Genomic DNA, 25,770 nt, shown 5'->3' on the forward strand with positions numbered 1-25,770 from the left:
AGTCCTTTAGTTTAGTCAAAAACTGCTCAGCAGATTTTGATTATTATTGTTTGGATATTTGAATGTCAATCTAAAGTAGCATCGAAATGTGGATCGGATTGTATGGAATTTGACGCGCCCTCTTTTATATGAGACTCAAAGGAGATTTATGAATTATTATGTGAGTGTTTTTAACCCCCGACGCAAAAAGAGGGGTGTTATAAGTTTGACGTGTCTGTCTGTCTGTCTGTCTGTGGCATCGTAACTCCCGAACGGATGCAGTGATTTCAATTTAGTTTTTTTCGTATGAAAGGGGACTTATGTGCAAGTGTTTTTAGACATGTTTAATGAAAATCGGTTGAGCCGTTTTAAAGTTATGGACGGTGAAAGTAACGTAAGCGGGTGATTAGTCGAAGGACTGCAAATATACTGGGATGGGGTCTCAAATTAAACCGCACTGAAAGAAGATATTGAAAGATATTATTTTTTCGTATTAACAAAAATAAAAAATTAAATAAAAAATTAAAAAAAATATATAATTAAATTAAAAATTTAATAGCAAAAATAATTTTTTTTTAACGTTTTATTATAAACAAAAAATCTTGCACCAATGTAATCTTTAGCCTACTTATAGAAACAAAAACTAGTAATTAATAATTAAAAAAAAAAGCGAACGAGCTTGACCTTAGATGTAATCTTTACCTTAACAAGAATCGAAATTATAGTAAGTATATGTAATAATTATACTAAGTCTAACTTAACCTAACCTACCTATAAAAAGTATGAAATAAAAAATTTAATTAAAAATTTGCCCCCGACATAAAAATTAATTTCCCTTTAAAAAGTAATAAAAGAAACTTAATCTTAAAGTACCTAAGAATGTACTAATAATTCTAAAAAAAAATACGTCTCGTTGGGGGACCGCATGAATACGGACTGCACACCGCCGCCCGCGCCGCTATATTTCTATTTTCTGCGTTATAGTTAAGTACTTAAACATCAATTTACTTTAATGTACCAAGCATGTGATACTTATGAACAAATCGTAGATAAGTAAGAAATAATTAGGAGCGGTCCCCCAACGCGACGTATTTTTTTTAGAATTATTAGTACATTCTTAGGTACTTTAAGATTAAGTTTCTTTTATTATTTTTTACTTTTTAAAGGGAAATTAATTTTTATGTCGGGGGTTTTTTAAATTTTTAATTTAATTTTTAGACACATTACACACCTGTGCCAATTTCTTCCCCCATTGAAGATGATCATGTTGGTTTTATACAAAGCCGAACATTTATTATATTGTTAAATTTTGTCTCCATCAAGTATGTCCCCACCCTAACAGAACGTCTAGTGACAAAATATCAATAAAATAAATGAAATGGTCTCGAGCAGCGCCACGGGGGCTGACACCGCAGTTTGCTCTCACGCCTACGTGCACCGCTCTCGTGACACACGTCCAGACACTCGACATTTGCTCTCACTATTATTATGACGGCTGATAGCAAAACAGAGGACATTGTTGCTTCCTTGGTTTCAAGAAATGAAGACCATTGTAGAATAGACACTATTATTGATACTATACAGGTATTTTTCAATGGACTGTGATATTTATTTCTTTTGGAATCGTGTGAGGCGGGAGCGAGTTTACTGTAGGGACCCTTATTCTTCTTTTTTAAAAAAAAAACGTTGCCCCACACTAGAATTTTGTCCTGTGTCGTGGGTGCGTTTACAAACATACAAGTTCACATACACATGACACCCAGACCCGAAACAACAATTTGTGGATCACACAAAGTGTTGCTCCGTGCGGGAATCGAACCCGCTACAAGTTGCGCGGCAGCCAGTTGCCCAGCCACCGCGCCAACCGTGCAGTCGAATTGACTAAAAACCACCCCGTTCCTTCTCCTGCTTTGAGCCGGAGCCCTACTCCCTGCTACAGTATTTCAGATTTCAAGGTCACTCAGTATCAAATACAACAACAACAATTTGTGATTTTATTCCAATACTTTATAAACAACATTTTAAAACTAATGGACTTAAACTTTTCTTAGTTTGACACTCCTTCAAGAAAAATCGATAGATACAAAAAATGTCAGTATAAAGTTATGATGAATCCACTTCAAAAACAAAGTTGTTTGGAAAGAATGACATCAGGTGTGCCCAGCATTTCCTTGTCATTCAATAGCGATGGGAAGGAATTGCCAAGTTAATGGCTGTTGCATTTTGCCATCAATTCTGCCACAGTAGTTTATCCTTGAGGTTTGTGGTACAAGGGATAAGAGAATAACCTATTGATGCATGTGCAGAGAAAGTGGTCTCAATAAATAAAAAAAAAATGCTTTACTAGGGTATTTTTTAAGACTACCGGGCTTTTGGACTGCCTAGCGGGTTTACCCGAGTTTCGGTTCGAAAAGCAGGAGTAGGAACGGGGTGGTTTTTAGTCAGTAAGAGTCTGACACTCCCTCTCGCCTCGCCCAAGGCGGGAGAAGTAACTGGATGATTTTCACCCCTCAAAAAAAAAAGTAGGAACTAAATAAAATCATCGACTTGGTATTACATGGATCACACAACTTTTTACGGTAGAAAAACTGTGGTGGAAAGCTTGGTCTTTTTTAACAGAATTTTATTTACTACTGATTTAGATTTAGATTTTAGCCATGATCATCCCACTGCAGGGCAAAGGCCTCTCTACCCTCCTTCCACTCCTCTCTATTTAAAGCCTTTTATTTACTACTACTAATACTTAATTATTACCATTTCTCTTATAACTTGATCCACATCACAGTAGCCGCAAGGGGGGAGCTAGACCTACCCCAGGGTGGCCCAGGGTAGGGAGGTGTTTATAAAAGCTTCAATTAATTATATCACAGGTGAAGCGATGCGAATAAACATGGAGGATTTATATGAAACACTGCGGTGCACGTCAAAATTGAAGCTGCCATCTTTGTTTTTTGTGCAATTAAACCGCAAGCCTGATGCGAAGTTTTCATTTTAGGAGAGTAGAATGGTAAATGGTTTAATTCTAAAAAGTACTTTTTAAAAAAATAGTTTTTTTACTGTTTGAGTATATCAGAAGTATGCAGTTTTCACTTCAAGGTTTGCGCTAAAAAGATCATTTCTAGTTGAATGACTATGAAGTTATTTTTAGACTTAAAATTTGACCTACTGGGGTTTATACTATTTACAGCTGTACTCAAAGTCATTTATGCTATCGTTACTAAAGAATTGTTTAGGTAATCATTAAATATCTCTCATTGCGGTAGTTAGTGTTTTATTTTGATTTAGATATGCAATCGATTATTTTGAAACCTGTCTTTCAATTTGGTTTAACCATGGAAAAATCTGATGTGATATTCAATTAAAAGTAAATTAATGAAATAATCAAAATCTTATCTAAACTTTCTTTCCAAGAATTTTTAATAAAATCGTGATCAAACAATTAATTAGGCATTATTACATAATGGGTTTTTGATAACTGCAGAGTAACGTCAACACCAAATCTAAGTATTCAAGATGATTTCGACTTTATCACAAATTGATAAAATTGAAAATCCGTTGAAGATGTTTGAGAGCGTTTTTTTTGTGCAAGGGAGGAAAATCATTCAATGACTTCTCCCACCATGGGCGAGGCGAAAGGGAATGTCAGACTGACTAAAAACCACCCCGTTCCTACTCTTGCTTTTCGAGCCGGAGCCCTGGTAGCCCGCTAGGTAGTCTGCAGTTTCAAATGTTTTAGAACTTGCAGAATAGACAGACTCAATAGCGTCTGCACACACTATAACACGTAAAGCTACACAAAACCAGTATAAACTGACCGTCGAATGTATGGAAAGATCCTACAAAACTAGACCATGAAAATCTGGTTTTAATAGCTCTATGTGTTAGCGTGAGTATCTACATATTGAGTAGTAAAGAGTTATTAAAAAAACATAAAGTGACTATTAAAGGCAATTAGTGATCTTAAATATAAAGTGTATCGTTGTGGACAAACGCGTTATTCTGTGATAAATCTTGAACAAACTACAAAGGTAAGAATTTATACCTTATTTCATAATTTAGTTTACGGTCTATTTTGCTGTGGCAGTGTCATTAAGGTTAGAAAGCAAAAAAAATAACAGTGGACTTAAAAATATTAAGTTGAAGTTACTGTTTATAAGGGTTCTGTCAGCACATAGGACCCATTCAGTGTTAATTCTGAGCTGGTGTCGGCGATATTTCCTTACCGATACGACCTTCAAACCTTCGAAAAAAGAGCATACTTTCTTAAAAAGTCGGCAACGCACCTGTGACTCCTCTGGTGTTGCGGGTGTCCATGAGTGGCGCTGTTCACTCACCATCAGGTGACTCGTCTGCTCGGTTTGCCCCCTATTCCATAAAAAAAATATCAAATTTCTGTGGTGCTCGACGACTGAGTTTCTCCTAGTTCTGCAATCTCTTTTTGTGTCTGTAGGCTTCAGTCATACTGTCTTCTACGTCAAATCCACTGAGAGAAGTGGAAACTGAAGTGGAAACTATCGTTTTCTTTTCTTCTCCTCCAATTATTAGACTACGGAGTTCCGTGAGTTCTCTAAAGAGATTGTTTTTACTATTTACTTTAATTATTTATGTCTTAAGTTTAAAAATACTCTGACTGTGAAAAACGGATAAGCCATAGTCAACCCTTTACAAACAGAACCCTAAAACGCCCAGCTTTAGCTTTAACACTTTATTCGAAAATACAATATAAATTAATTAAACTTGCTAATTGAGTTTTAAGGAAATCATTCCTGACATATTTTTGAGAAAAAACCGAGAATTTAAAATTTAAAATTAAACGTCGGAGGGCGGAGGGCGGAGGGCTCAGTACTGTGTCTAATTATGATTGTCCTCACTCAATGAGCTCTCTCTTCTCTTTAATTTAATTTGCTTCTCAGGCTGTACTTAATCACTTGCCAGCGAATTAAAAGATTTTTTAAGGAATGGTATTTTTTCTTAAGAGCCACACGTTGCTTAATTGAATTAAGGTTTCAATGTTTTAAAGTACGAAGAATAGACTAAGACAAAGAATTGTAGACGTATTTGTATTGTATTGTATTGTATTATATTATATTGTTTTTATGTTTTCTAGATTTTTATACTATAGAATTGTGAAATATTTTACAATCCAGCCATTAACTTCTCATTCAAATTTAAATATTAAATCTTACGCCATATGACATATTTCATAATGTCAATATAAAAAAATTGTAAGCGGTCTGTGCGGTGGCAGCGCGCTTACAACCTTTGTGTAAAGTTTCCGTGCCGCTATTGTGTGCGATGCCTCTAACTCTCTATTACTCCACCTCCAAGCATTATTTATTTTTCAAAAAATTTAAATAAAACAATTAATTTTACAGATGAAGTTCCTAATTCTCTCACTATGCATCGTTGCGGTCGCACACGCCGACTTAGGATGGGATCCTAACGGACAGTATCGGATCATTGAGACAAACCCAGTAGAAGAAGTAAAATTTGTTGAATATCCCAAAGTGAGGATCTTGGAAGAACCTGTAGCAAGATATAGAATAATCGGAAACCCTTATGGAGAAGTCAGGGTTTTGAACAAACCTGTAGATAGATACAGGTTCGTCAATCTTGGTGACTACAAATACGTTAATTATCCCGATTCTTCTCCCCATTTCTACCGATTGTCCTACCCTAGTGCTGCCCATTATTTAGTCCGTAGCTACCGACCTGCTTTCCATTATGATTATAAATTACAAGAATAAATTATTGTTATAAAACTGCTTTTTGTTTTTTTTTTATTTATTGTCGAAATTTTACCTGACCTGACTGATAATGATAATTAGTTTAGGAATTTGAGTGAATTCTATACCAAAAGTTTTTATCACAACTAGAAATACCTACTCAAAAACGCCACGTCATTTTGGATAGATTCACTGCTTTTTTTAAGGGGAGAAAATCGTCCAATGTCTTCTCCCGCTTTAGGCGAGACGAGAGGGAATGTCAGACTCTTACTGACTAAAAACCACCCTGTTCCTACTCCTGCTTTTCGAGCCGGAACCCCGGTTAACCCGCTAGGTAGTCCACAGCTCCGGATCGCTCTGCACATACTATAGGTAGTCCGCAGCTCCGTATCGAACTGCATATACTAAGAGGAGATTGGCAATAATCTTTATGCTTGTCAGGTGACCTGAGATTCATAATCAGATCATCAAAACTTTATAGGATGCAGCAAATTTGACATATATCTCTGGAAACGAAACCTTCATCATCATCATCATCATCAGCCGAGAGACGTCCACTTCTGAACAAAGGCCTCCCCCTTAGTCCTAAACGAAACCTTAGTCAAATATATAATAGCTATGCATATATCAGTGCTCCAATCAAACAACGCAATATTGTTTGAAATGAATACATCGGGAGAGTTTCACCGATACTCAAATATTCAGTCGAAAATCAAAGAGTAATGAGCTTCGCTTAGTTGCCATTCCTTTCCGACGTGGAGCAATTGTCTAGTGGTGCAGACAAATGTGTGCTGTAATGTGGTAGACTACGTAATTGGGAACTAATAAGCCCTCGAGCGAATTCACTGTATTGACGATTGGTAATTTGTCGTGGTAGGTATCTATTGCTATATTAACTCGATGAAGATTGAGCTATGTATGGCTAGCAGTGGACGTAAACGGGCTGGTGGTGATGATGATGATAATTGAAGAACTTTCCTATTGTTGGTTTTGGAATTTTCATAGAATTATTAAGAAAGATTATACTAAATACAGTAACATTCTTATAATAGAGATATACAAGTAAATATATTATCAAAAATGTTGCAAAGATAACTCAAATTCGTTTTGAAAATTCTATCGAGTTGTGAGACGACACGATTGCTCATGGTATGTAGAGAGTAAGTAAGAAGTAAGGGATCCTACTTGGAGTCCTGCTATGTAAAAATTTGAGATTAATAAACTATCAATTATTAAAATATGGATGAAGACGGGGTATGAACATTAAAATCTATCTAGTCCGTCAGTTAGGCAATGAAAAAATATTAGATATTTTTTTATTGTATAAAATAACAACACATACATGAAACGAATCGAAGTTTAAAGTTTAGAAGTGGATACTAGAAAAGTTCATTTCTAGTTCCGAGTCTAGGTATACACATGACACATGATGACATAAGATGTGACGATGAAAAAGAAAATACTGGTATAGATCATAAAGACTTTAGGGTCCCTCTATTGATTTCTATGACGGGATTTATACAAATTCTATAACAATCCAAACCCCTTTTTAAACAGAAGGGGTTGCAAGTAATAATAAAAGTTGAAATTACTTTCCAAGTCTCTTTTCTAAGTGAACAGAAAATACATGCGCTTTCTCCACGATGTTTACAAGAGGCTTGAGTTCTCATTACGGCTGACTTGGGTGCAAGGTGTACGGATTATAGGATTTACCCTCATTTGCAAGACAGCGTGAAGTATGAACTGTTTTGTTTATGCTCTAGGAAAAGTCTTATTTTTGAATAGATTAGCTGTGGGTTTTGTATGAGTTATGTTATAAGTTTATGAGGAAGTATTTTTTTAAGTATGAGGTAAAATGAAATGATAAGATATTACGATTTATGATGATATTTAGAATAACAAATCCAAACATTATAAGCATATTGTTAGTTCTATATGTATTTCTCTACTAAGCACATCTATAAATCACATCATCACATCACATCAACAGCCTATAAGTGGCCACTGCTAGAAAATTGAGAAATAGTCACCACGCTTGCTCAATGCGGGTTGATGATTGTCATTGGTGTCTTAAAAAGCTTAGGAAGTACATAATGGCAAAAATCACATTGGTACTTGCCGTTGGTAGATTTCGAATCTGCACCCTAATGTGAAGCAGGTGTCTTATACCTCCGGGCTACCACGAATCTACAAATATGTAGATAAGTTAAATTATCGAAACAGTATGTAAGTACATTATGTCCAAACTATATTTAATGACTTTCTGTCAACCCTAATCTAGTTGAAAACTAGTTAAACTAGTAACTCAGAAGATACTAGAGATAATGTATTTGATCATTTGGAATAAAACATACGCTGAGATAAAAACAATCATTTTTTACAAATCAAATCAGTAAATAAGAGGAACACTAATAGCTGAAATTAATAAAGCAATTAAGAAAATATAAGCATGTATTTCTCTCTAATAGTTATTTAATTGACTGAGTTTTAATATAAGAAGAAAGTGTTTGTATTGATATGTGTTATTGTATATTGTGCCTGTGTTGAAGGGTTATCGTTTCATTTTCCAAGGTAAGATGTCATTACACGCATTATTAAGAAAAAATAATTGTGTAATTTAAAATTAGATTAACCACGCAACGTTTTAACTGGTCTGGGTGTGATGTGTATGTTAACCCTGTATTTGTAAACGATACAAGAAAATAATTTGTGCCATTAAAAAAAATATTGCATACATCGATTCCCCTCTTATTTTATTTTATTGAAAAACTAACAACGATCAGCGGTTTCGCGGCATAAAAACCCATAATCTAAACTTGTTTCTAAATTTTATACTGATCCATTCAGTCATTTTGACGTGTTTGTTTAACAACCATACACACAAACCAACATTTGCATTTATAATATTACTAAGTTATCCTAAAAGTTACCTCTTTGTATTGAACTGAATCCACAATTATTTTAAGTTTCATATTTTTATAAAGATTTTTATTTATTTCTAGATGAAGTTCGCCATCTTATTACTACTGATTGCTGTGTACGCGCAGACCGAAGCCGATATGGAATGGAAGGCCGATTACGGATTATATCGCTTTGCGTATCCCTACTATCGACGCATTGAGTCACTACCGCTCCGGACAATCTATCGCCACTTTGAGTACCAGCCACTGCAACGGGCATTGTATCGCCAACTTGAGTACCCATTGTCACCATCCGGCGTTCTCGTGCGATCATACAACCCAGAATATTTCTACAGAAGATACGGATTCTATCCTTGAACAGTGATTAATAAATGGATTTTAGTTAATAGTGTGTGATTGTTTTAAGTGAGTTTTTTTTAAAACGTTTCCTCACACTGATGTTTGCTTGTATTGTGGGTGTGTTTACAAACATACAAGTTTACATACACATCACACCCAGACCCGAAACAACAATTTGTGGATCACACAAAGAGTTGCTCCGTTTGGGAGCGGTTCCGCGGCAGCCGATTGCCCAGCCATCTTGCCAAGCGTGCAGTCAGTCAATTGGTTTTAAAATTTTATTTATTATTTGGTTAAGTAAGTACATAAATGTAGGTGTCAGTCATATTATGACTATAAGATCTTTGGCTCAATCCATAACAATATTACTACTCATATACTTTACCATATCAGTCACCTACATTTTGTGTCGAACCTGTTTAAAAATATATTTTAGAACACAAAACTTCGTAGTAGCATACCATGACATTTTGCACCTAACACCTAACTACACAAAGTTTAGTATTTCACATCATAATGTTTAAGATAGCAAGCTCTCATTGTTGTAAGTAACGTAGAAATAACATGCACATGCATCTCCCTGCATAGTTGTAGCCTGTAGGAAACTTTTCCCCAACACATATAAATTCTAGCCCAGCTGAAATTGCTAGTCTGAAAACTTTCAGCACCACGCGACTGTTCGTTTAGAATACATTAGAATTCTTTGAAGATATGTAATTTTATCCTTCCGAAGTTTGTCATGCTGAAGCCGGTGCTGGAAATTTCGTTTCTGTTTTTCGTTTCACCAGAGTTTGTGTAAACTTGTGTTGTATATGTTTATTTTTGTAGTGTGTTGTAAAAGAAATGGGACAAGGAACTTTACTAGTTTTGAAATTGAATTCAAAATTCTATGTGAAGATATAGCATGGGAAACTTGCTTGTATGGTGAATGAATTAGGACTTTTAGATTAAAGATTTCTAAGCTATAACGAATTCCTATTTAAAGACAAACTTTTAAAACTCGTCTAATTTACTGTCTATAATATAATTCAGTAAGACAAGGAGAAAGGCAAAGTTTTGAGTCTGTCTCAAAACTAAAATTCAGACTAGGAGACAAGTTATTCAATAAAATTATCCGTGAAATTGTGTCTGGACTCGGTTTTATTAGATTCTATTAGTGTAGTACCTGTCTAGATTTAATTTAAAAAGGAGAAGCTGAAAAAGTTTAGTATTTAACTTTAGACGCTCTTATCTTTTAGTCGTGACCTTTTTGTAAAATTTATCGACTAAAGAGATTCTGTGTCCTGACCACTTGCATAGAGTGATAGATTCGGTTTTCAGGTCAAGCAAAATATCAGTAAAGTTTTCGATTAACTCACGCTTTACTCACTTACTTTAGTTAATTTAGTACGTGTCCGAGGAAGATGCGCAGCTCGAGTATACGATGTACCGATAGTAGGGAAGCCATCCTATGGATGGCAGATGCGTGCTATGGCACGCATCTGCTTAGTTAGCTTAGTCGAATTAGTTTCCACCAGTGCTAAGCTATGTGTACCAATGAATATGACTGATGGAAGCCAAACGCATCCACAGTAACGTAGCAGAGCACATCTTTGGTGGATAAGCACCCTGTCTCAAGTTTCCATTTGGCCTACAAAATTCAGTTGTTCGCTCTAGACGACAAGGTAATCGTTATAGATTTTCGATTTAGCACTCAAATTAAAGAAACAGGTGTGGGAATAGAACTGTTACAACTTAAGAACTTCGGACGAACTTTTCCGACTTGCAATATGAGTTTGTGAGTTCGTAGTGTTCATAATGAGAGTTCGATGTGATAGTTTAAATGTTTCTTTTGTGTTGCATATAATATTATGGGATGCTGGTGTATTAGATGCAAGCGGGTGTAGTTTTGCAGTTCTATGCATTTTTTTATTTGTAATCATGGTATTGTAGTTTGCGGTTGTCGATTTCTGGGCGCTTATTCTTGAAACAATGTCAAAAATATATAACCGTGGCTAACCAATCGTAGCTGTTAAAATAGCATTTAGAGTATGGAATATAAACCCAAAACTCAATACAGTTTAGTTCATTCATATATTATCCATGCAATACTAATGGCCGCAATGGGCGCAAAAATCATCTTAATATTAGATTTGATTTACTGTCGCACTCAGAGACGGTACGACGGTAAGGTTATCTTTATTAATTTGAATATGGATACTATTGGCATTAAGAGCATCTGTCTCGAAGGTCACAGATTAAATATTAATTTATAATCCCGGTAGGAAATGAGTTAAAGCTGACTTTACTTAGACGAATATCATTCGGATATTAAAGGGATATTCGAAATATCACGAACCTTCTCACTATGAATGATTCTGTTCAATTTGAATGCTTCATCGTTTGTGATTATTTATTACTTTGCTTTATTGAAATTCTGTTTGCTATTTCCTGACTTAAGTAGGATGTCATTTGACACTAGTGTCTACAGTAAGATATCGGAAATTGCTCAAAAGTCGATTTTTATTTTAATATTGTCAAAATACTTAGAATTTAATAATAACCAATTTTTACTTACAGTGGAAAATAGGGCTTTTCCACTGTTTATAATAATAAGTGACAACCCTATAACTTTACATTGGTTATAAATTGTCTCAATAGATTCTGGACAGTACCTACACTCTCGGGAATTCTGGAAATTGATATTACGTACACCAAACTGAATAAAAGGTGGTAACACACTTAATAAGCACGGCTCCGGCTCAGCGCGGCATTGTGTCGAATTATAGCTGCCAGCGTGCTTACGGCGCGTCGTATTTATAACCTATTTGCAAAATAAAATATCATTTATCATTTATCATTGTCGCCCGCAATTTTTTTTTAAGTCAGATAATATACCTAAAACCTTCTAATTTTGAAAAATGCTATGCTAAAAACCGCATTAAAATCGGTTCAGCAAAACGAGAGATAAACAAACGTACGTACATAAATACAGGTCAACTTAAGATTCTCCTTTTCTTTAAAGACGGTTAAAAAAGAAGGAAACAATCTCCTCACAGAACTAGCGAGTAACTCAGTAAATAAACACATTTGTTTAATCTCGACTAGTGGAGTCAAGAGGGCAGCTTATACAAACAGAATTACTGGGAGGACGAGGAGTGCATTGTTGTAGTCACTGCTGATAAACAACGGACCCTACTAACTGTGCGTTAGTTAACTTTAACTTAGTCTGTTGTTAGTTTAGTTATAGTGTGAGAGTAACAAAGGTGTTAAACGTAAGGTCGGACGGGGTAGATTCTCGCTTGCGTCGGGTCTGGGTTATATTCAGTTTTTCGAAAATTTCTCTGTCATAGTCCAGTCGATTTAAAAATATATGAAAGTAAGGGTGCTTTTCCAAAGGCTTTTCATTAGGCTTCCACCTAGCATATTCGTACATATAGCTTAGCACTGGTAGAAACTGGTTCAATTAAGATACGTTTTTTTTATATGGAAAGATGCGTGCTATGGATGTGTGCTATGGATAATTTCCCTACTATCGATATATCGCATACTCGAGCTGCACATCTTCCTGGCATAACTATTTTGCGCGGCGCAACTTCATAGCACATCTTATTTGCACAACTACATAGCTTAGGTTCAGTGAAAACGATCACATAGTATCACAGCTTACCTATTACTTGTGTGAAGCATGGTGGAAAAGCAACCTAATAAAAGTAAAGTTTCATGAAAAACTGGAAGGGAAAAAAAGGAAATTCACAGTTATTTTTAAGTAGTATAAGGAAGGATTTTACCCTTGAAAGGAAGCAGGCATCAAAAAATAGACAGATAATCTCTGAACACGATATAAATAGACGCGAGTCAAATATAGTTTTTAAATACAACTCTTAGATACACAACTCCATACAATCCTAGCCAAAAATAGGAGAAAAAAAGAAACATTTTCTATTATTAAGAATAAGCCACGTCGTTCCTTAGACGTAAGTTGGGAAAGTATTTTCATATCAAGGACAGCTAGTCAATAAGAGTCAGAAATATTGTATAGAAAACATAATACGTACTGATACAATCACTTTGATTCGCCTGTCGACTGTTGGAGACACGTGTCTGCCTGGTAGACATATTGTGTCGGTTTACCGATACTTTTACTAGCAAATTCTTATGGTGTTTTGTGGAGTATTTTTAGGGTAAATAGGGAGACATTGCCCTTATTATAATAATAGTTTTTATTGTGTGAATCAAATACTAATAGAACAATTTCGTTCATTTACTTTTCTTCAATTTTGGTAGGGACACCTTGAAAGCTTATGAATGAAATGTATTTGGAGTCTCAGAGTATTTTGTTGTTCGAAAAATATTTTCTATTCAAAGTTATAGAGCGTTCTTTAAAATTAAAAAAAGAAACGCTAGTGGCTCCGTTTGTTTGCTCTCAAGTGTAAGTAAGAATATGTGTAATTATTTTTCCTAAAGTAAAGAAGGAAAGAAAATTCTCATGTGCCGCAAGGTTTAAAAAAATCAGTCGTAAAGCATCATTAATATAATCGAATTAGTAAACAAAATATCATAACATACTACCAGCCTTCCATACACAAAACATAGTTTACCGACACATAACCAACATCTGTGCCTATCTCACCCAATCCGGCGGATTAAGGGGTTCCCACCAAAATTGTATCCTAATTCCTGAAGTAACCATTCATATGTTTATGTAAATATGGAGCCTGGGATATGAGGCCTTGTGGTCGCGTTAAGCGCACTTCAGGCCTCGAATGCTGAGACCCTCGGTACTTAGTAGCGGGTTATGACACTGTTCCAAGTGATAGCGAAGTTTCGAATCTTATAGTTTTGACCTTCTTTAGTTATTTCAATGTTAAGTCGGTCGGTGCTTTCTTGTTGGGACATTGTTTTTAAATGTGTTGTTAATAAATCGTTTTCGGAGTTAGTCGTTTTCTTCTAATATGGTTTCCTATTATTGTTCCACTCAAAGATTCTGTGTAGTTTACAAATACATCATTCCATAGTAACATAGTAGGTTTTATGGGTGAATTACATTTTATTACATTTCTTTTATTTATACAATTGCAAACTTATTTTTTAAATTCACAGTTAAATATTTTTTTCTAAATAAAAAGTAGGTGTACAGTTCTACGAAAAATATTGATTTGAATAATTTAATACAAAATACATAATATCATTTATGTAAACTTGAGGTTTACTCACATTTTACGAAATATTTATAGGTACGGGTCAAAATTCGGAGGTGACATTACTGAAGGACATTCTAATGATAGCAAGCAAAACGGGGGCAAACGTTTGTTTAGGTCAAGTACACAAGACATAATTTTTGTGGCGATACGATGAAGCCAGGACGCCTACTGCGAAGCAATTAAGTGAAATTAGTGTGGCTTTAGCTGGAATTAATTTGTGGAAAAGAGCGGTTTGGTGGTGATGACACACTTTTTTCATTTTACTGATTTTCCTTGGTATGTTTTGTCGATAACACAATACGCTAAACTTGTTACCCTCTTTATTGTGGACTTTGTGTGTGTATTTTAAGTATACACGAGTGTGCCATAACTCATATGTTTAACTACTTTATGTATTATTTTGTTGCGAGTCTGGCACAAAAATTGCGTCTCAGAGAGCCATCAGACCACCACAGATGCTGATATAGGACTGATATTTGATCCGGAGTTACAGACTATCTAAAGGGCTTACCTAGGCTGCGGCTCGGAAGGCAGGACGGACGGGATAGTTTTTAGTCAGTAAGAGTATGACACTACTTATGAAAAATCTTTGGATAATTTCCCCCGCAGTAGCTTAGTTTATAAAAATATAATGCAATCGCCGTAAGCAATGCAAGAAAACTTTACAATCTAATCTCTGGAGTTAGTAGCAATAGTCTGGAACTGGCATATCAAGCGAATCCTTCAGAGAAACAAATGTTCTAGTCTGAACTATGATAAACTTTGCTAATAACTGTGGGTCAATCTACGGACTGCGCTCAAGTTATAGACATGAAGCGATTTGTTCTTCCAGTTGTGTTTTATATCCATGTTTTCTTGGAGCATTGCCAGGGAGAAAGATTTTACGAGGAAGTAATTACTGTAATACCTATTTCCTTTCCTAAGATCCTATTAAAATTCCTTGAAATGTGGTGTAGTAGTATCTACGTAGGTGTTCATTTCTTGGTAATACTAATTCTAGAATCTAGGACGATGATGTTTATCGTAGTTTTCTTTGAAATTCTTACAATTTGAATCGGTTTATTTTTATACTGTGAAATAAATAACTTCAATGAAATACCAATTTCGACTTTCATTAGTCTACTGAATGGACACGTGGATAAAGAAGTAATTCTAATTGTGTTAAATCATCAATTCGACTTAGAATTCTGAAGTCTGACATAGTTTGAAATGTCAATCAAAACCAGGATATTTTGTACAGTTCAATGTCTTAATCTAGATTCTACTAAAACTGATTTAACACTTTACTCCCAAAAAGCATTAGTTTAAAACAGAATTTTCCTAATGCTTATGTCCATTGTCATTCAAATTTGACTCAATAAAATTTTATGTTTTGTGTTATGCGTATGTCCATTGTCATCCAAATTTTACTCAATAAAATTTTATATTTTGTATTACGACTCATAACTTGCACCACAGCTTCCAACTCTATGAGATATGGCGTCCACAAATCAGCGGCGCATCTCACAGCCTGGCGCAAGTTCAGCCATTTGTCAGCGCATCACTGCCACATCAATAACGAAGCTACGTACTTTAAACTGTCTGACGGCTCGGTGCACCGAAATATTACTCACAACCCAGTTGATATGAGAGAAAGAATGGTGAATTAATGCAGTTGCTTGCTTGGTTCGTTTATTGGTTGTTTTTGGACTTTAGTAAGGCTTTTGATGTAGTGTTTTGAGAGTTTGTTGAACGTTTTGTGAATTGAGTGTTTCATTTGTAGTCGTATTGGTGAAGTACCATTTGGAACTTTTATAATTCTTTGTAAAAGTTCTCAATAACACTTTTTGGTTTCCAAATAATGGTTAGTGTTTGGTAATCCGGAGCTGCGGACTACCTTGCGTGTTAACCGGGGCTCCGGGCTCGAAAAGCAAGAGTAGGAATAGGGTGGTTTTTAGCCAGTAAGAGTCTGACACTCCCTCTCGCCTCGCCCAAGACGAGAGAAGTCATTGGATGATTATCCCCCTTTAAAAAAATGTTTGATAATAATGATATAGCTGCATGTAGGAAATAATAAACAGTTGGATTTTCTAATAAAAATAAATAAAATAACGTCACATTGAGAACCCGTTATAAATTACATTAAAGCTAAAAATACCCTTCATAAAAGTAAAGCAACAAGGAATAGTAAAGTTTGTTCTGAAGCAGAAGCTAATAACGTCCAGTAAGCGGCTTACTGCTGAGTATCAGGAGCCTGATCCTGGATCAAGCGCTTCGTTAGCTGTAACTAGCTTACAAGAACAATGCGACACTAACAATAATGCTATAGGGATATGTACACTATCTGTTCTTAACTCGTTATTTTTTTATTGGTGAGCGATATGTTATTAGTAAATTGCTTATTTTTTCTGAAGACCTTTGGTATCTTGATTGTTTCTCTATAGTAATTATGAGTCGATTTTTGAATGGTTGACTAATGACTTCCGATTGCGAGGTCTCTGTCTTATAGTTTGATCTTCAGGTTAAGCTAGGCGTCAAATTATGTAGTGTTTTCAAAGATAGGAGAAATGGGATAGGTGTTTGGTAATTACATTGATCCATCCTCTATTACTTATGTAGTGTAAAAGGTTGTAGAATGTATTTGTTTTGTTCCTAGTACCACAGGGATCGCTAGAACAAAATATTTTACCCAACCAGATACCCAAAGGAGTCTAATCAAGACTTAGTGCTGACCCCAATTCAAGCACGTAGGATCCAGGATAAAGTAATTAGTTCACAAACAAAGTAATTTATCTAAATACAGTCGTTTCCAATTGTCGGTGTGAGAGTGTTCCAGGAGATCATTGACCCCAAACGCTACGTGTTCGTACATCATTTGAATTTTTTACCATAATTTTGTATCTGACCATGTCTCAGCGAAAGCGGATCATAGCAATCGAGTGGAAAATCTATAGGGAGAAGAATAATTGAATATAACGACGCCTCTTCCCCTACAGTTTTTTATTTCAGTATTGTTTATGGATTCCCGTGGAGTTTAACAATCGGGGTGCATTTGTAAGGAGCGCGTGTGTAGAGGAGGAGGTATGTAGATCTATTCAATTTATTGACGTTGCCTTCGCGTATTTTCTTCGAGATAATATATTTTTTGTTCCGTTTTATTTTTGGCTCTGTCTTTTTTGATTTGTTGATTTTCAAACAACATAACATACGTTCGTCGTTTCGTTTGAAATTCAGATTAGAATGTTGAATAGTTTTGTTTACAGTTTGAGTTGAACGGTCTGTTTTATTTACAGTTACGAGTTTGCCTAAAAATTTTACCATCGTTCTGATTTTTGGTCAATGTTTTATTTAGTAAAGTCATTCGAAAGGATACAAAAATCTTTACATACTTACCTACTTATTATATTTAGAACAGCCTTCCTTAATTCCAATCCTCTCGCTCTTCAATTTCCAAGTAACGTCAAAACACCCCAAGACTATGGTGAAAGCATTCACCCAGGGCCACAAACCGCCATAAACCGTCAGTTTGACGTGAGAATGGCGGTAATGATGTGACCTCCATCAGACTGACGGCCGGCTGACGCGGCCAGCGAAAACAATTTGTCGAATGCCGTGAGCTTAGATAGAATACCCCTGGAATTTACGGGCTTAGACCCCGAAACATGTTGGTGGAATAATGGAGGTGAATGTGGATGGAGATTACATAGACAGAAGACACATTCATGAGGAAAATATCCCTTTTTCATTATACAACGTCTTCCATGATATTTGGCAAGGAAAGGACACAGTGCAACTCAATGAATCTATCTTAAAGTCAACTCACTGGAAACTATTTCAAACTTAATGCTGCTAATGAACAATTTAGTTTGGTAGACAAGGAACGAATAAATAGCCCATTCCATCAATGTTAATAATTTTGATAGAGAAAACAATGATGATAATGGTTGAGAAAGTTTCAATAGTAGCAACTTTAATTAGTAATACTGTGCAGATAAAATTGACAAAATAATTACATCCTCGGGCAGCCATCTTATTCATATTTAAGTTAACTACAAAATAATCAAGTGAAAATACTTTTCAACGCGGTTATATTTATGGAAATCATCACCAGGACATTAGATCAGCACGACATCAAAATATAAAACCTAATTTAAATAAAACTCATGGTTACCATGTGTTTGTTCATACGGAAGGTCAATGATAATCCTCACGTGTCTCAGGATACAGATCCAGGTGAGATCATTAGTAATGGGTTAGAACAAGGTGAAATAAATGGTCCTGGTGTTGTGTATACACGACTATCCAGTATAACCTGACCGTTGAATGTGTGGAAAGATCGTACAAAATAAGACCATGATATAGTGGTTATGTATAGCTAGATTTGTTGCCGCGTGTACAATGACGAGGCATTGTTCAGCCAAATTGTCCACACATTGTTTTAAAAACCGTTGATATTCTTGCTTAATATATTAATTACAAAGACCTTGGGAGCATTTTGTGATATTTTAATTTATGTAAAAATGTATGTCTGAGGACATATAGCTTATTCTATCTAAATAGAAAGGAATTGTGATGGTCCATCTGCTTTTGAGGTTATAAATTGCTACGGTGGGTTTAGTACGTATAGTGAAGATATATTTCTTAAAACTTTCTAAATATCGTGCAAAGCTGATCTCAGTGGTTAGATAAATATCTATGACAGTCTTTACGGTAATTTGGGATCCACGGATCATCAATCATATAGAGTGAATGAAGCGTAAAACGCTAGCGTCTAGCTTAGAATCAGGACAGACTCCAATCTAGTTCAGAAAAGCTAGGAAAAATCAACCAACTAATGTAATATGTTTCTGTGTAATAAGCTAAAAGGATCTCTTTGCCAAAGTCCGCGTTTCAGTATAAAAACATTTAACATTAAGAAGAAAAAATACAAGATTCCCATCCTAATTTGTACAGTTTAGCCAATTTGTGCCAAGTCGGAGATTAGGCTTGTTATAAAAAGTATTTATTAATGACGCCACGGGGCGCTTCTCAGAATACTTTGGAAAAATCTCAAGGAAATTGAGTAAAAGAGATGTACGCGTGCTTCTGAATATTTTAGCGAGACAAGTTTGTTCTCGGGATTTGTTTGTTTTCATTTTATTTTTATTGTTTATAATATGGTCTGGGGCTCGAGGATTAGTGACGCCTGTAAAGGTATTTTTAGGCTGTGTTTGCTTGTTTTAAATTACATTATAAATTGAAGGTAAATAGAATAAAATAGAGCAATGTTTAGTTTGAAAAAATGTTAAGGGTACATAATATTGTATCTAAATCGCTAAGGCCGTGATATATTTACTACTTTCGCCGTTTTCTTTTAAATGTATGTGTACACGTAGTTTAGTACGCCTGTGACTACTCATTTGTCTTTTCCTAAAAATAGAACATCCACTTCACTTCTGCTAAAAATAGAACAACCGCAAGCCTCAGTCACAAGCCTTTCGGTCTTTTCCCGGATAATTTCGGGGAATGTGCGTGGGAGTTGCACTACCTAATTCCCCCTAGTCTCTTTTACCATCGTACTACCAGATAAACGGCAGGGCACCACCTGTATGGTTGATGTTCCATCTATTCGCACGAAGCGTTCTGCTTCGAGTTTCGTTGTGCGAACCGCTAAGGAATAGAATTCATTGTCGGAGTCTGTGTTTCCTGAAAAATACAACTTGGGTGTCTTCAAGTCCTGAGTGAACAGATTGCTCATAAGTAAGCGTGCTCCATCGTCGTTCACATCATCGCTTACCACCAGGCAAGATGGTGGCCAAATGCCATCCCATTAAGGATAAAAATGCCACAACTTTCTTATTACTTCACCATAATCCAATTTGTATGTCCCAATTCCAACATGAAAACCTTAAACATTATTAAAACTACTATTAACACTGGAGTTTACTTGCTTAATTTAAATTGCTCGTTTAGCGTTCACGAAATTCCACCTGTATTAAATGTAAGACGAGCTCTCATAGCTTCGAGGCGTTTATTTTCCGGAAAATTCCGGTTAGAACCGGTGAGTGCCGCTCTGTACCGGAACATAAACGCGCTACGTGACAAGTGTGTACGTGACTTTAGGGCTGTTATACACCGTTGTAATAATATAGGTATTGTAATAACTAGTTATGCTTCCTCATAAACGTTGATGGCTTGATGTATTGCCTGTTGTTAAGATAAGGAATTCGTTTAGATATTTCCATAATCACCTATGTAACGAGGTACTGGATGGCCTTACTCGTTCTATTCTTGCATAAAAATAAGGTTAAGGGCACCGAAACGGCTTTTTCAGTGTCAAGATGAATGATATTTTTTCAAATATTGTAATATTTATGACATCAAAAGTGCCTTCCCGATCTATTTGAAATAAATAATGTTGATGACTTTGACGTTGTCTATGATTGACTCATAGCAGTAGCAAATAATTGCAATAAAATGCTGACATAGTTTCTAACGTAATTTAAAAGAAAAAATATCACTTTGACACATATTTATAACAAAATAAGAGCCACTAAATATTGAAAATATAAACAACCCCAATATTTTATTTATCTACAACCTTGAACAATAAAACACAATTTCCCAGAAGAACAGCTTGATTCAACTCTTTCTTGAAGTTTTATTTCACTTCTTATAGCACCTACGGGACATGATGGGTTATCGCGTCGAAACTATACAATATAAAGAAGGGGGTTTGGTGGGGTGATGTTATAGTCAAATTCTCCGCATTGGTGAGTAATAGGTACCTACATGATTTTTAACCGACTTCAAAAAAGGAGGTTCCTAGTTTGACTCATTTGAACGTTTGTATGTATGTGAGGTTGTGCGCAATTATCTCGCGTTAGGAGATAGTTTTAGGGATATTTTCTGACTTGAAAAATGGAGGCGGTTAAGAAAATCGATTCCCACTTAACCAAGTTTCTTAAGTTTTATGAAGATTTGCTCTTCATAAAACTTAAGAAAAAATAAATTCTTTGCTGAGTTGAACTGACACAATGATTGATTGAATAAATAATAATTTAATCAAACCGAGAACTCAATTTCAATATTACAAAAGAGTAACAAAGTAACTACCTATGTTCATACGTCAGTAATTATTATCATTAGAAGCCAATCCTAAAATTCTGCAAAAGTGTCAAAAGAATGTATATTGTATAGAAATCAAGTTGATTATGCTAATACATGTATACAACGTATGATGTGGTTCCACACAGATTCATGATTCACGGGACAACGACCTCGAATTTCACTGATTGTCTGACATCAGGCGTAACTCGTACAAAGGCAGGAAAAAAATCATGGACTTCCATCTTTTTATATTTCAAAAACTTTTCTCTTTTGTGAATTAATAGGGAATCAATGGGAATTCCTTTGTCAAACAGCACGATGACTGAGTTGAATAATCAAAGTGACGGGCTGCTTTGTGAGGCGGCGTGCCGTTGTTACAACGAAAATGTTACGTTGATTGTTTTGGGGTCCCACAGGGTAGTATTTTAGGTCCTTTTTTGTTTAAATAGATATGACTTGATATTGACTAATTTACTTAACATTTCAAAAGGATGATGAACTAAAAATAGTGATAGTCATAGTTACTATGTATTTAGATTTGTAAATCTGAGATTTAGTAATAAGATGTTGTGGTAAGTGTTTTCCGCCAGAGATTTGCTACGCTACGTTGCTGTGGATGCGTTTGGCTTCCACTTATCATATTCAATTACTTATTGGTAGATATTGTTTGGCGCTAGTGGAAACGTGTGCGTAGCTAAGCTATGATTTATATGGAATGATGCGTGCTATGTATGTGTGCTAAAGATGGCTTCCCTCCTTTCAATATATTGCGTACTCGAGCTGCGCATCTTCCTCGCACAGTTATTTTGCGGCGGTGCATCTTCCTAACACAGCTACATAGCTTAGTATCAGTGGAAACGGTCACATAGTTTCACAGTTTAGTTATTACATCTTCATAGCATAACTACATAGCACATCTCTGGTGGAAAAGCACCTTTAGTCTACCCATCTATATCCATCCTTTCAGAGAATAATAGGTTGAATGAATAGATATTACTAAACATTAACAGAGTTTTAAAATAAATTAATTCGTTACCATTGAAGCTCAAATTAATTAGACTGAAATATAGGCAGGTTTAGTAAAAGCGGCTACATTTTATGGCTCAACAGGCTTCAATCCTATTTACTGAGTAGCCTTTCAATGTTTCGTGAGCCTAAGTTAATTAGGGATTTCAGTATTAAAATAATTTAACTAATTCCTTTGTAAGCTCATTAATTGTTTAGTGACGTCATTACTTTATTGCGTTTGAAGAAGTATCATCAAACAGTGTACACTATGCTTGATGGAGAAATAGAATTCAGAACTCTGTATTTAGGCTCTGTTTTTTTAATCGCCTGCTTTTACGCCTGAGCCTTCATGTGAGAGAAGCTTACCACTAGCAAAGTACCGATGTGTCTTTTTCTGAGTTATATGTAGTTTCTAAGATAATTTAGATACCACTGACTAACTTTGAAGGAAAAAATTGTGAGGAAATCTGGGCTTATCATTTCTAACCATCATCTAAGTCTGAAATCATGTGTGGTGATTCCGGAGCTGCGGACTACTCCGGAGCTGCGGACTACCTAGCGGGTTTACCGGGGCTCCGGCTCGAAAAGCAAGAGAAGAAACGGGGTGGTTTTTAGTCAGTAAGAGTCTGACACTCCCTCTCGCCTCGCCTAAGGCGAGAAAAGTCATTGGATGATTTTTCCCACTCAAAAAAAAAAAAAAAAATGTGTGGTGATTACAACATTAACTGTCGAAAGAAAACTGTTGAAGGCAAATCGTCCGCTAAGCGTCGGTCATCCGTGAGTGACGTGGCGGTTAACGTGTCAATCCTTTAAAGGGGAAGGGAAAGGCCTTTGGTAAGCAGTGGCCACATATTTATAAGCGGTTGATGTGTGTGATTTTTTTCAATAATGTTTGTTAAAACATGTTCTCGCAATAAAAGCAAAAATGTATGAATTAAAAACGCCATCACTTACTCAAAGAAACAGTACTCAGTAAGTATTATTCAGATGTCAATAAAGCCTACCCCATCTACAAACAAAACAAATCTCCAGAAAGACGTAACTCACAAAAATTACAAGCATTCTGAAAAATGTGTCAACTTTTTATGAAAGATAAATAGTAGGTACTTCCTAGCGAAGTTGTTTCAACGAACATTTACAGTCCCAAAATAAAGAACACGATATCTAGGAAAAGCTTTGTTTTTAAAACAGTTTTTTTCTTTTATTTCTCTTCAAAACATTGAAGGCTTTGGTGTCACGAGGTTTTTTGAATAAAGTTACTGGGACTTCGGAGTGGCAAGTTTGAATGAAAACTGAATATTTTTCCGTTTGTAAAACCACAGTTCCAATGCCTTAGTTTCTGTCTGTGAGATAGTTTTTAACTCTCGTTTGTTTGATGTCGTTTGTGCCGATGCTCCGTCGCGTTCCCGTCGCCCAGTTTCTGCAAGTAGAATTAAGTTGATAGCTTCTGTTTTTATACATTTTGTTGAATTATTCTGTTCTTCTTTTTTCTTTTCTTTCTTTGATATTGATTTATCGGGTTCGTGATTTATTTTAAGATTGTTTTTCAGTCTTAACTTTAACACACGTAACAATGAAAGATGATATCATAAGTATTCTTTCCTATTACTGGATCATTTAAAATCCCTCTGTCTTAATATTGTTTATGCTAATATTTTCCTCAGACGTGAAATTAAGAAGAAATAAAAACTACCTTAGAGCGTCGAAGAAATAAACCTCACCAGAGTCGTGAGGTAGGGTGCCCAAAAGAATGGCAGCATTGTCACGTTGAATGGCAAAGCTTAATCTTTGACCAAGCTAGTAGTAGTCGGTCACCTGTGTCAACCATACTCTTGACAATATCTTTGTAGAGGAGTTGTGCACTTGGACTAACGTTGAATATTTGCTTGTTGCAGGCGGTGAGGCGCATCGGAGGACGGTTTGATGGGGCGGTGACCCAGCATGCGCCGCGTGCCGCTAGCCGCGCTGCTGCGGCTCATCATCATAGCAGGTATATCCTTCAGCTACACAATAATAATTATACTAAAGGAATGACTATTTTAGAAATATTTTAGTAAATAATATAGAATACGGCGGATGGTATATAATTTGACAAAACAACTCACAGACACAATAAATGTTTATAAGATATGTATATATTATTAATTATATATTTAAGTGTGGGAGAGCCATGCTTCGGCACGAACGGACCGGCTCGACCGGAGTGATACCACGGCCTCACAGAAAACCGACGTGAAACAACGCTTGCGTTGTGTTTCGTTGTGTGAGTGAGGTTACCGGAGGCCCCCTTCCCAATCTTCCCAATCCCCGATGGGGAAGCTTGTTGGGAAAAAGCCGGCAACGCACTTGTAACGCCTCTGGTGTTTCAAGTGTCCATGGGCGGCGGCGATTGCTTACCATCAGGTAATACGTCTGTTTATAATCGAGCGATGTTTCATAAAATAAAAAAATATGGTACTATCTACAACGTTGGTTGTATGTAAAAAACCCCATAGTAAGAAATCATTGCAAAACAAAACGAAATAAGAACAGACAGTAATGAACTTTAAATAAGACTAACTGTCGATACTAAAACTGTCGAAGTAAAGTTTTGTTCAAGTTTCAAACTTGCAAGAAAGTATACTTTGTTGGAGGTAAAGACATCACGCTGTAGTTAATTATAGAACAATTAAAAGAGTCTATAACAAATATGTCTAAAGTTAATCAGCTAAGCAGCATGTTCATCGATCGTTTGTAGTGCAATACTGCTCATGACTACAAGTTTAGTGTAGGAGAGCCATGCGTCGGTACGAATGGGCCAGTACGACCGCAGTGATACCACGGTTTCACGGAAAGCAGACGTGAAACAATGCTTGCGTTGTGTGAGGTTACCGGAGGCCCAATTATTCCTCTTCCTAATCTCCAATTCCCTAAAAAAGGTATAGTTTTAAATAGAAACTTGTTCATTGTTTAACTAACGTCACTTACGTTCATTGCTTCATACACCTAATAATTTCTAACCAAAAAACTAAATCGAAACATAGACACAATATTTCGTCAGCCAACCATTGTTTCTTAGAACTAAATCTAATGTACCTAGTGATCGGTGATAGTAGACTGCCGAGCTAGTCGTCGGCACAAATTAATGTGTCTGCCCGCCCAGCCCACCAGTCGGCTCTGACAATTTATTATAATGAACAGATTATTTGGAACTCAGTGGTTTTTTATCGACATTTTATCGATAGTTAATAGGGAAGACGGATTTATATCTTCTTAATAGTAGGTACCTATGTTTTTGTTGAACAGAGAGTAATGCTCCCTAAGATTGGAAAGGAGGATCCTTCGACCAGGCGAGAAAATCATGGCTGGCATGGCATGTCCATCAATTGTATGTTGAGGATTTTCCATCCACGATTTTGTGACGTTATCGGTGTAGTTCATCGTTGAATCTTAATTTTCTACGTGCATAGTCACATGTTATATCCTGTAGGTATACCTATCTCCTATTCTGGAAAATGTTTTTAAGTGCCTTGTACTTTAGGTTTTACATACCGGTACCTAAGTTTT

At 35.8% G+C, this 25,770-nt stretch overlaps 1 protein-coding gene across 4 annotated transcripts in view; it reads left to right on the top strand.

Moving 5' to 3' along the window:
- LOC118276239 (uncharacterized) overlaps positions 1-25,770 on the top strand; it is a 276,416-nt gene that overhangs the window by 213,619 nt on the left and 37,027 nt on the right. For all 4 annotated transcript variants that reach the window (XM_050707423.1, XM_050707422.1, XM_050707420.1 and 1 more), the window contains one exon: positions 24,120-24,214. In XM_050707423.1, coding sequence (XP_050563380.1) covers positions 24,166-24,214 — 49 coding nt within the window. In that variant the 5' untranslated portion in view covers positions 24,120-24,165. The remainder of the gene's footprint in view (positions 1-24,119; positions 24,215-25,770) is intronic.

Source organism: Spodoptera frugiperda, chromosome 31 (genome assembly GCF_023101765.2).
Source record: "Spodoptera frugiperda isolate SF20-4 chromosome 31, AGI-APGP_CSIRO_Sfru_2.0, whole genome shotgun sequence".
NCBI classification, from domain to species: Eukaryota; Metazoa; Arthropoda; class Insecta; order Lepidoptera; family Noctuidae; genus Spodoptera; species Spodoptera frugiperda.